The sequence below is a fragment of the Bombina bombina genome, chromosome 9, assembly GCF_027579735.1.
Source record: "Bombina bombina isolate aBomBom1 chromosome 9, aBomBom1.pri, whole genome shotgun sequence".
NCBI classification, from domain to species: Eukaryota; Metazoa; Chordata; class Amphibia; order Anura; family Bombinatoridae; genus Bombina; species Bombina bombina.
In genome coordinates this window covers 162,409,060-162,424,180 of record NC_069507.1, presented here as the reverse complement: position 1 = coordinate 162,424,180, position 15,121 = coordinate 162,409,060, and the positions used below count along the sequence as shown (strand labels likewise).

Sequence of the window (15,121 nt, the reverse complement as noted above, 5' to 3'; positions counted from 1 at the left end):
ATGACTGGGGAAGGCGGAGCCTAGGGGGGATCATGTGACCAGCTTTGCTGGGCTCTTTGCCATTTCCTGTTGGGGAAGAGAATATCCCACAAGTAAGGATGACGCCGTGGACCGGACACACCGTTGGAGAAAGTAATTTATCAGGTAAGCATAAATTCTGTTTTTTGATATCATCAGAATTGATTTTAGATATATGTCTTTAGCTATTTTAGCTAGAAGAGCTTTATGACTTAAATCTTGGAATGCTGATATGACTTCTAAATCAACATTGCTATCTCTTTCTTTCCAAGGTAATAAATTATTTGGTTCTCAGTTGGATTCAATAATTTCAACTGTTACTGGGGGGAAGGGAGCTTTTTTGCCTCAGGATAAAAAATCTAAGGGTAAATTTAAAGCTTCTAGCCGTTTTCATTCCTTTTCGACAAAATAAGGAACAGAAACCTAATCCTTCCCCTAAGGAATCTGTCTCTAATTGGAAGCCTTCCTCAATCTGGAATAAATCCAAGCCATTTAAGAGATCTAAACCAGCCCCCAAGTCTGCATGAGGGTGCAGCCCTCATTCCAGCTCATCTGGTAGAGGGCAGATTAAAAATTTTCAAGGATATTTAGATCAATTCGGTCCAAAATCATTGGATTCAGAACATTGTCTCTCAAGGGTACAGAATAGGTTTCAGAGTAAGACCACCTGTGAGAAGTTTTTTTCTCTCACGCATTCCAGTGAACCCAGAGAAAGCGCAGGCTTTCCTGAAGTGTGTCTCAGACCTGGAGTTATCTGGGGTAATCATGCCGGTTCCTTTTCAGGAACAGGGTCTGGGATTTTATTCAAATCTATTCATTGTTCCAAAGAAAAATTTCTTTCAGACCAGTTCTGGATCTAAAAGTCTTGAATCGTTATGTAAGAGTACCAACATTCAAAATGGTGACAATAAGGACTATTCTGCCTTTTGTTCAGCAAGGGCATTATATGTCCACAATAGACTTACAGGATGCATATCTTCATATTCCGATTCATCCAGATCACTATCAGTTCCTGAGATTCTCTTTTCAAGACAAGCATTACCAATTTGTTGCTCTTCCTTTTGGCCTAGCGACAGCTCCAAGAATCTTTTCAAAGGTTCTCAGTGCCCTACTCTCTGTAATCAGAGAACGGGGTATTGCAGTGTTTCCTTATTTGGACGATATCTTGGTACTAGCTCAGTCTTTACGTTTTGCAGAATCTCACACTAATCAACTAGTGTTGTTTCTTCAAAGACATGGTTGGAGGATCAATTTACCAAAGAGTTCTTTGATTCCTCAGACAAGAGTCACCTTTTTAGGTTTCCAAATAGATTCAGTGTCCATGACTCTGTCTCTAACAGTCAAGAGACGACTAAAATTGGTTTCAGCCTGTCGGAACCTTCAGTCTCAGTCATTCCCTTCAGTAGCTTTGTGCATGGAGGTTTTAGGTCTCATGACTGCAGCATCGGACGTGATCCCCTTTGCTCATTTTCACATGAGACCTCTTCAGCTTTTTATGCTGAACCAATGGTGCAGGGATTATACAAGGATATCACAATTAATATCCTTAAATCCCAATGTTCGACTATCTCTGACTTGGTGGTTAGATTACCATCACATAGTTCAATGGACCTCTTTTGTTCGTCCAACCTGGACTGTGATCACAACAGATGCGAGTCTTTCAGGTTGGGGAGCTGTTTGGGGATCTCTGACAGCACAAGGGGTTTGGAAATCTCAAGAGGCGAGATTACCAATCAATATTTTTGAACTCCGTGCAATTCTCAGTGCTCTTCAGTTTTGGCCTCTATTGAAGAGAGAGCTGTTCATTTGTTTCCAGACAGACAATGTCACAACTGTGGCGTATGTCAATCATCAGGGTGGGACTCATAGTCCTAAGGCTATGAAAGAAGTATCCCGGATACTTGTTTGGGCAGAATCCAGCTCCTGTCTAATTTCTGCGGTCCATATCCCAGGTATAGACAATTGGGAAGCGGATTATCTCAGTCGTCAAACTTTACATCCGGGAGAGTGGTCTCTTCACCCAGATGTGTTTTTTCAAATTGTTCAGATGTGGGGGCTTCCAGAAATAGATCTGATGGCATCTCATCTAAATAGGAAACTTCCCAGGTACCTTTCCAGATCCAGGGATCCTCAGGCGGAAGCAGTGGATGCTTTGACACTTCCTTGGGGTTATCAACCTGCTTATATTTTTCCTCCTCTAGTTCTTCTTCCAAGAGTGATCTCCAAGATCATCATGGAGCAATTGTTTCTGGTGGCTCCAGCATGGGCTCACAGGTTTTGGTATGAAGATCTTGTTCAAATGCCCAGTTGCCAACCTTTGCCACTTCCATTAAGACCAGATCTTCTATCTCAAGGTCCGTTTTTCCATCAGGATCTCAAATCATTAAATTTGAAGGTATGGAAATTGAACGCCTAGTGCTTAGTCATAGAGGTTTCTCTGACTCAGTAATTAATCGTAAATCTGTTTCTAGAAAGATTTATTATCGGGTTTGGAAGACTTACATTTCATGGTGTTCTCATAAATTTTCTTGGCATTCTTTTAGACTTCCCAGAATTTTACAGTTTCTTCAGGATGGTTTGGATAAAGGTTTGTCTGCAAGTTCCTTGAAAGGACAAATCTCTGCTCTTTCTGTTTTATTCCACAGAAAAATTGCCAAACTCCCATATATTCACTGTTTTGTACAGACTTTTGTTCGAATCAAGCCTGTCATTAAATCAATCTCTCCTCCTTGGAGTCTTAATTTGGTTTTGAAGGCTTTACAGGTTCCTCTGTTTGAGCCTATGCATTATTTGGACATTAAATTGCTTTCTTGGAAAGTGTTGTTCCTTTTGGCCATATCTTCTGCTAGAAGAGTTTCTGAATTATCTGCTCTTTCTTGTGAATCTCCTTTTCTGATTTTTCATCAGGATAAGGCAGTTTTGCGGACTTCATTTAAATTCTTACCTAAAGTTGTGAATTCTAGCAATATTAGTAGAGAAATTGTTGTCCCTTCTTTGTGTCCTAATCCTAAGAATTCTTTGGAAAGATCTTTACATTCTTTGGATGTAGTGAGAGCTTTGAAATATTATGTTGAAGCTACTAAAGTTTTCAGGAAGACTTCTAGTCTATTTGTTATCTTTTCTGGTTCCAGGAAAGGTCAGAAGGCTTCAGCCGTTTCTTTGGCATCTTGGTTAAAGCTTTTGATTCATCAAGCTTATTTGGAGTTAGGTAAATCCCCGCCTCAGAAGATTACAGCTCATTCTACTAGGTCAGTTTCCACTTCCTGGGCTTTTAAGAATGAAGCTTAAGTTGATCAGATTTGCAAAGCAGCAACTTGGTCTTCTTTGCATACATTTACTAAATTCTACCATTTTGATGTTTTTGCTTCTTCGGAAGCAGTTTTTGGTAGAAAGGGTCTTCAGGCAGCTGTTTCAGTTTGATTCTTCTGCTTATAATTTAAGTTTTTTTTCTTTTTCATTATAAGATTAAATTTATGATTTGGGTTGTGGATTATTTTTTTTCAGCGGAATTGGCTGTCTTTATTTTATCCCTCCCTCTCTAGTGACTCTTGCGTGGAGTTCCACATCTTGGGTATTGCTATCCCATACGTCACTAGCTCATGGACTCTTGCCAATTTCATGAAAGAAAACAATTTATGTAAGAATTTACCTGATAAATTCATTTCTTTCATATTGGCAAGAGTCCATGAGACCCACCCTTTTTATGGTGGTTATGATTTTTTGTATAAAGCACAATTATTCCAATTCCTTGTTGATGCTTGTATTCCTTTCTTTTTTCACCCCACTTCTTGGCTATTCATTAAACTGAATTGTGGGTGTGGTGAGGGGTGTATTTGTAGGCATTTTGAGGTTTGGGAAACTTTGCCCCTCCTGGTAGGATTGTATATCCCATACGTCACTAGCTCATGGACTCTTGCCAATATGAAAGAAATGAATTTATCAGATAAATTCTTACATAAATTATGTTTTATATATATATATATATATATATGCAGCCACCAATAAGCAGCTAGAACCTAGGTTCTTTGCTGCGCCTGAGCTTTTCTAGATAAAACTTTCAGCAAAGGATAACAAGAGAAGGGAGCAAATTAAATAATAGAAGTAAATTGGAAAGTTGTTTAAAATTGTATTGGGGGGGGGAGATTTTGGGGTTTTCACTCGTTGATTTTAATCACCACCAAGCTAAAATTTAAGCTAATATTAAACTTTTTCTATGTTTGTTGAAAAAATATATAATTAAATCATTGTATAGTGATATACTGTTAGCTCACATTTGTTGTTTTGTTATTTTATTGCTGTTTTTTTAAAGATAAACTGTCAATGTGTTTAAGTTGTTACTACTATACTCTTGATAATATTTGATACCTTAAAGGGACAGTCAACACCAAAATTGTTATTGTTTAAAAAGTTAGATAATGTATTTGCTACCATTCGGCAGCTTTGCACAACCAACATTATTATATTAATATACTTTATAACAATTCTGCCTGTTTCTTAGCCACTATAGACAGCATCTTATCACATGTTTTTTTATTAGCTTTTCACAACAGGATCATGTGGGCCATATAGAAAACGTGCTCACGCCGTGGTTTGTGGATGACACTGCACTAATTAGCTAAAAATGCAAGTCAATAGATAATAAATAAATAAATAGCCATGTAATCAGGGGGCTGTAAAAAGAGACTTAGATACAAGGTAATCACAGAGGTTAAAAGTATATTATTATAACCATGATGGTTATGCAAAACTGGGGAATGGGTAATAAAGGGATTATCTATCTTTTTAAACAATAAAAATGTTGGAGCTGACTGTCCCTTTAAAGGGACATAAATCTGTAAATAAATGATAGATATAATAATGTATTCAAAGCAATGATTAGCCTAAAAATAATGTTGAGATTGTTTTTAAATTATATTAGCTGTTTAAATATTGATGGAAATTGGTGTAAATTTTAGTTTATGTATCTAACACTCTGTGTTACTATGTGTTTATTTCTCTAAAATGTATCTGCATTGAGAAAAAAGAATGAGAAAAGCTGTTGTGTTTTCTTTATATTGCAGCAACCGCGTTTTCACAGAGGGTACCTGCAAGCTGCTGAATCTGGTTGTCACAGATCTGGTGGATGAAGACTTTGTGTTAAACCGCAGAAAACAGGCAGCCTCTGCTCTCATGTTTGGAATGGTGGCCTTAGTAACTAAGCCTGGTCAAACCTTTGCCCCTCTTATTGGAACGTGGTTACTTTGTGTTTATACAGGTAAATGCATTATTGTGTCCCTATTTATGTGAGTAATTCTAAATCAATAGCCCTGACTTGCTGTCTGATAGTGATTTGCACCAATCACTTTTCTATATCACATTGATCATTTGTATTACACTGTTACATTTCTTTTTCTGTGTCTTATGCAATCTTTTTTTATACAACTGATTTGCTGTCTGATACTGATTTGCACCATGCACTTTTTACTATGTACTCATGGAACACTGCATATGTTATAATGTGTGCATTTAACATCTAAGTTATCCCATTGTATAATTATTTATAACTACAATTGTATTTCTCCAACATTGGTGTGTCCGGTCCACGGCGTCATCCTTACTTGTGGGATATTCTCTTCCCCAACAGGAAATGGCAAAGAGTCCCAGCAAAGCTGGTCACATGATCCCTCCTAGGCTCCGCCCACCCCAGTCATTCTCTTTGCCGTTGCACAGGCAACATCTCCACGGAGATGGTTAAGAGTTTTTTGGTGTTTAAATGTAGTTTTTATTCTTCTATCAAGTGTTTGTTATTTTAAAATAGTGCTGGTATGTACTATTTACTCTGAAACAGAAAAAGATGAAGATTTCTGTTTGTAAGAGGAAGATGATTTTAGCAGACAGTAACTAAAATCGGTTGCTGTTTCCACATAGGACTGTTGAGATGAAGTAACTTCAGTTGGGGGAAACAGTTAGCAGACTTTTCTGCTTAAGGTATGACTAGCCATATTTCTAACAAGACTGTGTAATGCTGGAAGGCTGTCATTTCCCCTCATGGGGACCGGTAAGCCATTTTCTTTGTCAAAAACAAACAGAATAAAGGGCTTATTATGGGCTAAAAAACTGGTAGACATTTTTATGGGCTAAATCGATTGCTTTATTTGTGCATATTATTCAAATTTAGGCTAACAATTGACATTTATAATCTTGGGGAACGTTTATAAAACGGCAGGCACTCTATTGGACACCTTTTTCAGTCAGGGGGCCTTTCTAGTCATAGACTGAGCCTCATTTTCGCGCCATTAATGCGCAGTTGTTTTTTGAGAACAGGGCATGCAGATGCATGTGTGTGGATCTAAGAATCTCTGAAAAAGCTTTTAGAAGGCGTCATTTGGTATCGTATTCCCCTCAGGGCTTGGTTGGGTCTTAGCAAAGACTGTATCTGGGACTGTATAGGGGTTAAATTGAAAAACGGCTCCGGTTCCGTTATTTTAAGGGTTAAAGCTCTGAAATTTGGTGTGCAATACTTTTAAGGCTTTAAGACACTGTGGTGAAAATTTGGTAATTTTTGAACAATTCCTTCATACTTTTTCACATATTCAGTAATAAAGTGTTTTCTGTTTGAAATTTAAAGTGACAGTAAAGGTTTTATTTTAAAACGTTTTTTGTGCATTGTTGACAAGTTTAAGCCTGTTTAACATGTCTATACCTTCAGATAAGCTATGTTCTATATGTATGAAAGCCAATGTGTCTCCCCATTTAAATTTATGTGATAATTGTGCCATAGCGTCCAAACAAAGTAAGGACAGTACTACCACAAATAATGATATTGCCCGAGATGATTCCTCAAATGAGGGGAGTAAACATGATACTACATCATCTCCTACTGTGTCTACACCAGTTTTGCCCATGCAGGAGGCCCCTAGTACATCTAGTGCGCCAATACTTATTACCATGCAACAATTAACGGCTGTAATGGATAACTCCATAGCAAATCTTTTATCCAAAATGCCTACTTATCAGAGAAAGCGCGATTGCTCTGTTTTAAACACTGAAGAGCAAGAGGACGCTGATGATAATTGTTCTGTCATACCCTCACACCAATCTGAAGGGGCCATGAGGGAGGTTTTGTCTGAGGGAGAAATTTCAGATTCAGGAAAAATTTCTCATCAAGCTGAACCTGATGTTGTGACATTTAAATTTAAATTAGAACATCTCCGCGCACTGCTTAAGGAGGTGTTATCTACTCTGGATGATTGTGACAATTTGGTCATTCCAGAGAAATTATGCAAGATGGACAGGTTCCTAGAGGTTCCGGTGCCCCCCGACGCTTTTCCTATACCCAAGCGGGTGGCGGACATAGTAAATAAAGAGTGGGAAAAGCCCGGCATACCTTTTGTTCCTCCCCCTATATTTAAGAAATTATTTCCTATGGTCGACCCCAGAAAGGACTTATGGCAGACAGTCCCCAAGGTCGAGGGGGCAGTTTCTACTCTAAACAAACGCACTACTATTCCTATCGAAGATAGTTGTGCTTTCAAAGATCCTATGGATAAAAAATTGGAAGGTTTGCTTAAAAAGATTTTTGTACAGCAAGGCTACCTTCTACAACCAATTTCATGCATTGTTCCTGTCACTACGACAGCGTGGTTCTGGTTCGAGGAACTAGAAAAGTCGCTCAGTAGAGAAACTCCATATGAGGAGGTTATGGACAGAGTTCACGCACTTAAATTGGCTAACTCTTTTATTTTAGATGCCGCTTTGCAATTAGCAAAATTAGCGGCGAAAAATTCAGGGTTTGCTATTGTGGCGCGCAGAGCGCTTTGGCTAAAGTCTTGGTCAGCGGATGTGTCATCCAAGACAAAATTACTTAACATTCCTTTCAAAGGTAAAACTTTATTTGGACCTGATTTGAAAGAGATTATTTCAGACATCACTGGGGGAAAGGGCCACGCCCTTCCACAGGATAGGTCTTTTAAGGCTAAAAATAAGCCTAATTTTCGTCCCTTTCGCAGAAATGGACCAGCCTCTAATTCTGCATCCTCTAAGCAAGAGGGTAATGCCTCACAACCCAAACCAGCCTGGAAACCAATGCAAGGCTGGAACAAAGGTAAGCAGGCCAAGAAACCTGCCACTGCTAACAAGACAGCATGAAGGAGTAGCCCCTGATCCGGGACCGGATCTGGTGGGGGGCAGACTCTCTCTCTTTGCTCAGGCTTGGGCAAGAGATGTTCAGGATCCTTGGGCGCTAGAAATAGTTTCTCAAGGTTATCTCCTGGAATTCAAGGAACTACCCCCAAGGGGAAGGTTCCACAAGTCTCACTTATCCTCAAACCAAATAAAGAGACAGGCATTCTTACATTGTGTAGAAGACCTGTTAAAGATGGGAGTGATACACCCAGTTCCAATAAAGGAACAAGGAATGGGTTTTTATTCCAATCTGTTCGTAGTTCCCAAAAAAGAGGGAACGTTCAGACCAATTTTGGATTTGAAGATCCTAAACAAATTTCTCAGGGTACCATCGTTCAAAATGGAAACTATTCGAACGATTCTACCCACCATCCAGGAAAGTCAATTTATGACTACCGTGGATTTAAAGGATGCGTACCTACATATCCCTATCCCCAAGGAACATCATCAGTTCCTAAGGTTCGCTTTTCTGGACAAACATTACCAGTTTGTGGCTCTTCCATTCGGATTAGCCACTGCTCCAAGGATTTTCACAAAGGTGCTAGGGTGCCTTCTAGCGGTTCTAAGACCAAGGGGCATTGCAGTAGTACCTTACTTGGACGACATTCTAATACAAGCGTCGTCCCTGTCAAAAGCAAGGGCTCATACAGACATAGTTCTAGCCTTTCTCACATCTCACGGATGGAAGGTGAACAAAGAAAAGAGTTCTCTGTCCCCGTCAACAAGAGTTCCCTTCTTGGGAACAATAATAGATTCCTTAGAAATGAGGATTTTTCTGACAGAGGTCAGAAAATCAAACCTTCTAAGCTCTTGTCAAGTGCTTCATTCTGTTCCTCGTCCTTCCATAGCGCAGTGCATGGAAGTAATAGGATTGATGGTTGCAACAATGGACATAGTTCCTTTTGCACGAATTCATCTAAGACCATTACAACTGTGCATGCTCAAACAGTGGAATGGGGATTATACAGACTTGTCTCCAATGATTCAAGTAGATCAAAAGACCAGAGATTAACTCCGTTGGTGGCTGACCCTGGACCATCTGTCCCAGGGAATGAGCTTCCGCAGGCCAGAGTGGGTCATTGTCACGACCGACGCCAGTCTAGTGGGCTGGGGTGCGGTCTGGGAATCCCTGAAAACTCAGGGTCTATGGTCTCGGGAAGAGTCTCTTCTCCCGATAAACATTCTGGAACTGAGAGCGATATTCAATGCTCTCAGAGCTTGGCCTCAACTAGCAAAGGCCAAATTCATAAGGTTCCAATCAGACAACATGACGACTGTTGCTTATATCAATCATCAAGGGGGAACAAAGAGTTCCCTGGCGATGAAAGAAGTGACCAAAATAATTCAATGGGCGGAGGATCACTCCTGCCACTTGTCTGCGATCCACATCCCAGGAGTGGAAAATTGGGAAGCGGATTTTCTGAGTCGTCAGACATTTCATCCGGGGGAGTGGGAACTCCATCTGGAAATCTTTGCCCAAATAACTCAATTATGGGGCATTCCAGACATGGATCTGATGGCGTCTTGTCAGAACTTCAAGGTTCCTTGCTACGGGTCCAGATCCAGGGATCCCAAGGCGACTCTAGTAGATGCACTAGTAGCACCTTGGACTTTCAACCTAGCTTACGTATTCCCACCGTTTCCTCTCATTCCCAGGCTGGTAGCCAGGATCAATCAGGAGAGGGCCTCGGTGATCTTGATAGCTCCTGCGTGGCCACGCAGGACTTGGTATGCAGACCTGGTGAATATGTCATCGGCTCCACCATGGAAGCTACCTTTGAGACAGGACCTTCTTGTTCAAGGTCCATTCGAACACCCAAATCTGGTCTCCCTCCAACTGACGGCTTGGAGATTGAACGCTTGATTCTATCAAAGCGTGGGTTTTCAGATTCGGTGATAGATACTCTGGTTCAGGCCAGAAAACCTGTAACTAGAAAAATTTACCATAAAATATGGAAAAAATATATCTGTTGTTGTGAATCCAAAGGATTCCCATGGAATAAGATAAAAATTCCTAAGATTCTCTCCTTTCTTCAAGAAGGTTTGGAGAAAGGATTATCTGCAAGTTCCCTAAAGGGACAGATCTCTGCTTTATCTGTCTTACTACACAAAAGACTGGCAGCTGTGCCAGATGTTCAAGCATTTGTTCAGGCTCTGGTTAGGATCAAGCCTGTTTACAGACCTTTGACTCCTCCCTGGAGTCTAAATCTAGTTCTTTCAGTTCTTCAAGGGATTACGTTTGAACCCTTACATTCCATAGATATTAAGTTACTATCTTGGAAAGTTTTGTTTTTGGTTGCAATTTCTTCTGCTAGAAGAGTTTCAGAGTTATCTGCTCTGCAGTGTTCTCCTCCTTATCTGGTGTTCCATGCAGATAAGGTGGTTTTGCGTACTAAGCCTGGTTTTCTTCCTAAAGTTGTTTCTAACAAAAATATTAACCAGGAGATAGTTGTACCTTCTTTGTGTCCGAATCCAGTTTCAAAGAAGGAACGTTTGTTACACAATTTGGACGTTGTCCGTGCTCTAAAGTTCTATTTAGAGGCTACTAAAGATTTCAGACAAACATCTTCCTTGTTTGTTGTTTATTCTGGTAAAAGGAGAGGTCAAAAAGCGACTTCTACCTCTCTTTCCTTTTGGCTTAAAAGCATCATCCGATTGGCTTATGAGACTGCCGGACGGCAGCCTCCTGAAAAATCACAGCTCACTCCACTAGGGCTGTGGCTTCCACATGGGCCTTCAAGAACGAGGCTTCTGTTGACCAGATATGTAAGGCAGCGACTTGGTCTTCACTGCACACTTTTGCCAAATTTTACAAATTTGATACTTTTGCTTCTTCGGAGGCTATTTTTGGGAGAAAGGTTTTGCAAGCTGTGGTTCCTTCCGTTTAGGTGACCTGATTTGCTCCCTCCCTTCATCCGTGTCCTAAAGCTTTGGTATTGGTTCCCACAAGTAAGGATGACGCCGTGGACCGGACACACCAATGTTGGAGAAAACAGAATTTATGCTTACCTGATAAATTACTTTCTCCAACGGTGTGTCCGGTCCACGGCCCGCCCTGGTTTTTTAATCAGGTCTGATGAATTATTTTCTCTAACTACAGTCACCACGGTATCATATGGTTTCTCCTATATATATTTCCTCCTGTCCGTCGGTCGAATGACTGGGGTGGGCGGAGCCTAGGAGGGATCATGTGACCAGCTTTGCTGGGACTCTTTGCCATTTCCTGTTGGGGAAGAGAATATCCCACAAGTAAGGATGACGCCGTGGACCGGACACACCGTTGGAGAAAGTAATTTATCAGGTAAGCATAAATTCTGTTTTTTTATACTATTAATTTGCAATGTCTGGACTAGATGTTTTTAATATTTCGTTGTCTTGTTTTCTTAACTTGTGCAATGACAATAAAAGAAATCTTATCTTATCTTAAATATATATTTAACTCTAAAAACTCACAGGTGCCTACTCAAAATGAAGCGAATCTATAGCTTTGCGTCAAAAGGAGGCGTTATTCAAAATCAAGCAGTCTGACTGATATATGCAGCTATTTTTCTAATGCGTGAAATGTTGCAGGAAGATATATAAGTGGCTGCAATATTTCACTTATTCTTTTTTGAAAAGCATACTTAGGGAGGCTCAGTTAGCAGCAATACACTACTAAACGCTGATTGTTGTGATTGGTGGCTGCAGATATATATACGCCTCCTTTCAGTTGCTTAGATGTGTTGTTCAGCTAGCTCCCAGTAGTGCATTGTTGCTCCTTCAACAAAGATTACTTAAAGAATGAAGCAAATTTGATCAAAGAAGTCATTTCAAGAGGAGTTTAAAATCGTATGCTTTATCTGAACCATGAATGAAAAATTGGGGGTTTGCATATCCCTTAATAAAATAAAGCACGGTTTCTGTGAGTTGTGCACACATATGTGTTGGGGGGCTTTCAGGATACCAATCACTTTTGGATTATTTAATTTTTCTAAATACTTAAATATAGGAAAAGCCACCATATAAAAAGCATACTTGGTATATAACAGAATAAGAGTACTTATTGAAAGCTTTATGGACCCCACATTAGGCATCAGTTGACCCTTATTTTAGAACCGTACAATGCGTTTTCATCTTCTAATTTTTAGTGACCACTTTCGTTTAGATTAGAGTTCTATAACTCAAAATGTTGGTAGTTTGGAAACGTTGATTAATAGTTGTAGATGGATGTAGATCAATTTACATTGAAGTTTAGAAATAAAATACCTAAGGGTCATCCTTTATTTTTTTTTAAAATGACGTTGCAATTCATCAAGTATTAGAAAAAAAAGCTTGGTGACCCCAGCAATGGATCAAAGTGGTTCTTCTGTCTCTTAGACCTTTAAATTTCTGTCTTAAAATATTTTGTATAAGTTTAATATTATTCTTCTAGTCTTTTCTCTGTATTGATATCTGTATTTCTTAATCTAGGATATGACATCTTTCAACGAGATGCCATGAATAATATCAATGCTGAGGCTCCACTAGATTCTGGCAAAGTTCTAACAGCAACTCTTCGCCATGGATGTTTTTACCTTCTTGTTTTCATCCCAATAACTTGCGCTCTTCTTCAGCTCTTTACTTGGTCCCATTTTACTCTGCGTGGAAAGCGTTTACTCGCCATCAAGTCTCACAGACAAGCCCTACAACTACCACCTCAAGATATCAAAATGATATGAACAGCAATTTGCAGGACTTCACATATATATTTGGATTAAAAGGGATTCATGATTTACCTTGGTATATTTTTGTACTATCTTTTTTTTAAATGTGAAAAAGACCGGTAGATTTTTAGCTCTTTATAATTACTTCTTTGATAAATCAATGTGAATAATAGGTGCGTCTTTTGCCAAAATGTTTTGGACATTTTAACCTTAACCTCTCTGATTCCGAGTACAAAAATCCATCCAAGAAATTACAACTTTATTGTAGAAAAATTGTTAAAACAAACGATGCTGAAAGATTTGTAAGTCTACCTTCATGAGAACTTTAAAAATATCTAAGGTCTTTCTCTTAGATGACTGTAATTATCAAGGAAGTATTCTCAATTTAATTGCACAAAGATTCAATTTTCTACTCCGCTCAAAGTTTACAGATTAAAAGAAAATTCCGATTGACATAATATATGCAAATATTATAAAAAGTGATCATTTATCAATGTAATTGTGATAGTTAACCAGCTGATTAAAAGTAACCTTATTTTACTTTGTTTTTAAATCTACTCAAAGCTTTGGAAATGTTGTAAATCCTTCTAGATGTAGAAACAATTGTTTAGTGAATAAGAGTCTGCAAAACCTTGTAGCTTCCTGTCTATGAATGTGCAATCAGGATGGTCAGTTGAATGAACCATTCAAACATATGTATATGCAACATACTGAGAATGTTGTTACAATATTTTTGGAAAGTTTGAGAAATTAGAGTCTAGCTATGGGTGGGTAACTTGGGAGGTAAATGCTGCATCTGCTTTTTTTGGCAACTAGAATACCAGCTGTTATGTCGTCACTGAATCAAAACATTGTTCCATTAATCACCTCATGTATTGTATTTTAATTATTTATTTGGCTATTAGCTAAGTTTACCCTAACCTTTTTAACTTTTAATTTGGTACTTTATGAAGATTTTGCTTTTATTGTATTTGGGCAATCACATTTTGTGGATGAAATGGCATCAGTGATAGCCAACTTCCTAACAAATAGGAACACAGATCAATATTTCGGAAGCCTTAAAGGGAGATGTTGCTCAAATCCTGAATCACTTTAACCCCTTAATGACCACAGCACTTTTCCATTTTCTGTCTGTTTGGGACCAAGGCTATTTTTACATTTTTGCGTTGTTTGTGTTTAGCTGTAATTTTCCTCTTGCTCATTTACTGTATCCACACATATTATATACCGTTTTTCTCGCCATTAAATGGACTTTCTAAAGATACCATTATTTTCATCATATCTTATAATTTACTATAAAAAAAAATTATAAAATATGAGGAAAAATGGAAAAAAACACACTTTTTCTAACTTTGACCCCAAAAATCTGTTACATATCTACAACCACCAAAAAACACCTATGCTAAATAGTTTCTAAATTTTGTCTTGAGTTTAGAAATACCCAATGTTTACATGTTCTTTGCTTTTTTTGCAAGTTATAGGGCCATAAATACAAGTAGCACTTTGCTATTTCCAAACCATTTTTTTTTCAAAATTAGCGCTAGTTACATTAGAACACTAATATCTTTCAGGAATCTCTGAATATCCCTTGACATGTATATATTTTTTTTTAGTAGACATCCCAAAGTATTGATCTAGGCCAATTTTGGTATATTTCATTCCACCATTCCCCCGCCAAATGCGATCAAATACAAAAAATTGTTCACTTTTTCACAAATTTTTTCACAAACTTTCGGTGTCTCACTGAAATTATTTACAAACAGCTTGTGCAATTATGGCATAAATGGTTGTAAATTCTTCTCTGGGATCCCCTTTGTTCAGAAATAGCAGACATATATAGCTTTGGCGTTGCTTTTTGGTAATTAGAAGGTCGCTAAATGCCACTGCGCACCACACGTGTATTATGCCCAGCAGTTAAGAGGTTAATTAGGGAGCTTGTAGGGTTAATTTTAGCTTTAGTATAGTGTAGTACACAACCCAAAGTATTGATCTAGGCCCATTTTGGTATATTTCATGCCACCATTTTACCGCCAAATGCGATCAAATTAAAAAAAAAAAGTTAAATTTTTCACAATTTTAGGTTTCTCACTGAAAACATTTACAAACAGTTTGTGCAATTATGGTACAAATGGTTGTAAATGCTTCTCTGGGATCCCCTTTGTTCAGAAATAGCAGACATATATGACTTTGATGTTGCTTTCTGGTAATTAGAAGACCGCTAAATGCTGCTGCGCCTCACACGTGTATTATGGCTAGCA

General features: G+C 38.6%; 1 protein-coding gene across 1 annotated transcript in view; it reads left to right on the top strand.

The window, feature by feature from the left end:
* MFSD13A (major facilitator superfamily domain containing 13A) overlaps nucleotides 1-13,734 on the top strand; it is a 152,278-nt gene extending 138,544 nt beyond the window's left edge. Inside the window, exons 8-9 of the mRNA XM_053692469.1 lie at nucleotides 5,079-5,272; nucleotides 12,631-13,734. Coding sequence (XP_053548444.1) covers nucleotides 5,079-5,272; nucleotides 12,631-12,878 — 442 coding nt within the window. The 3' untranslated portion in view covers nucleotides 12,879-13,734. The remainder of the gene's footprint in view (nucleotides 1-5,078; nucleotides 5,273-12,630) is intronic.
* The last annotated feature ends 1,387 nt before the right edge of the window (nucleotides 13,735-15,121 follow it).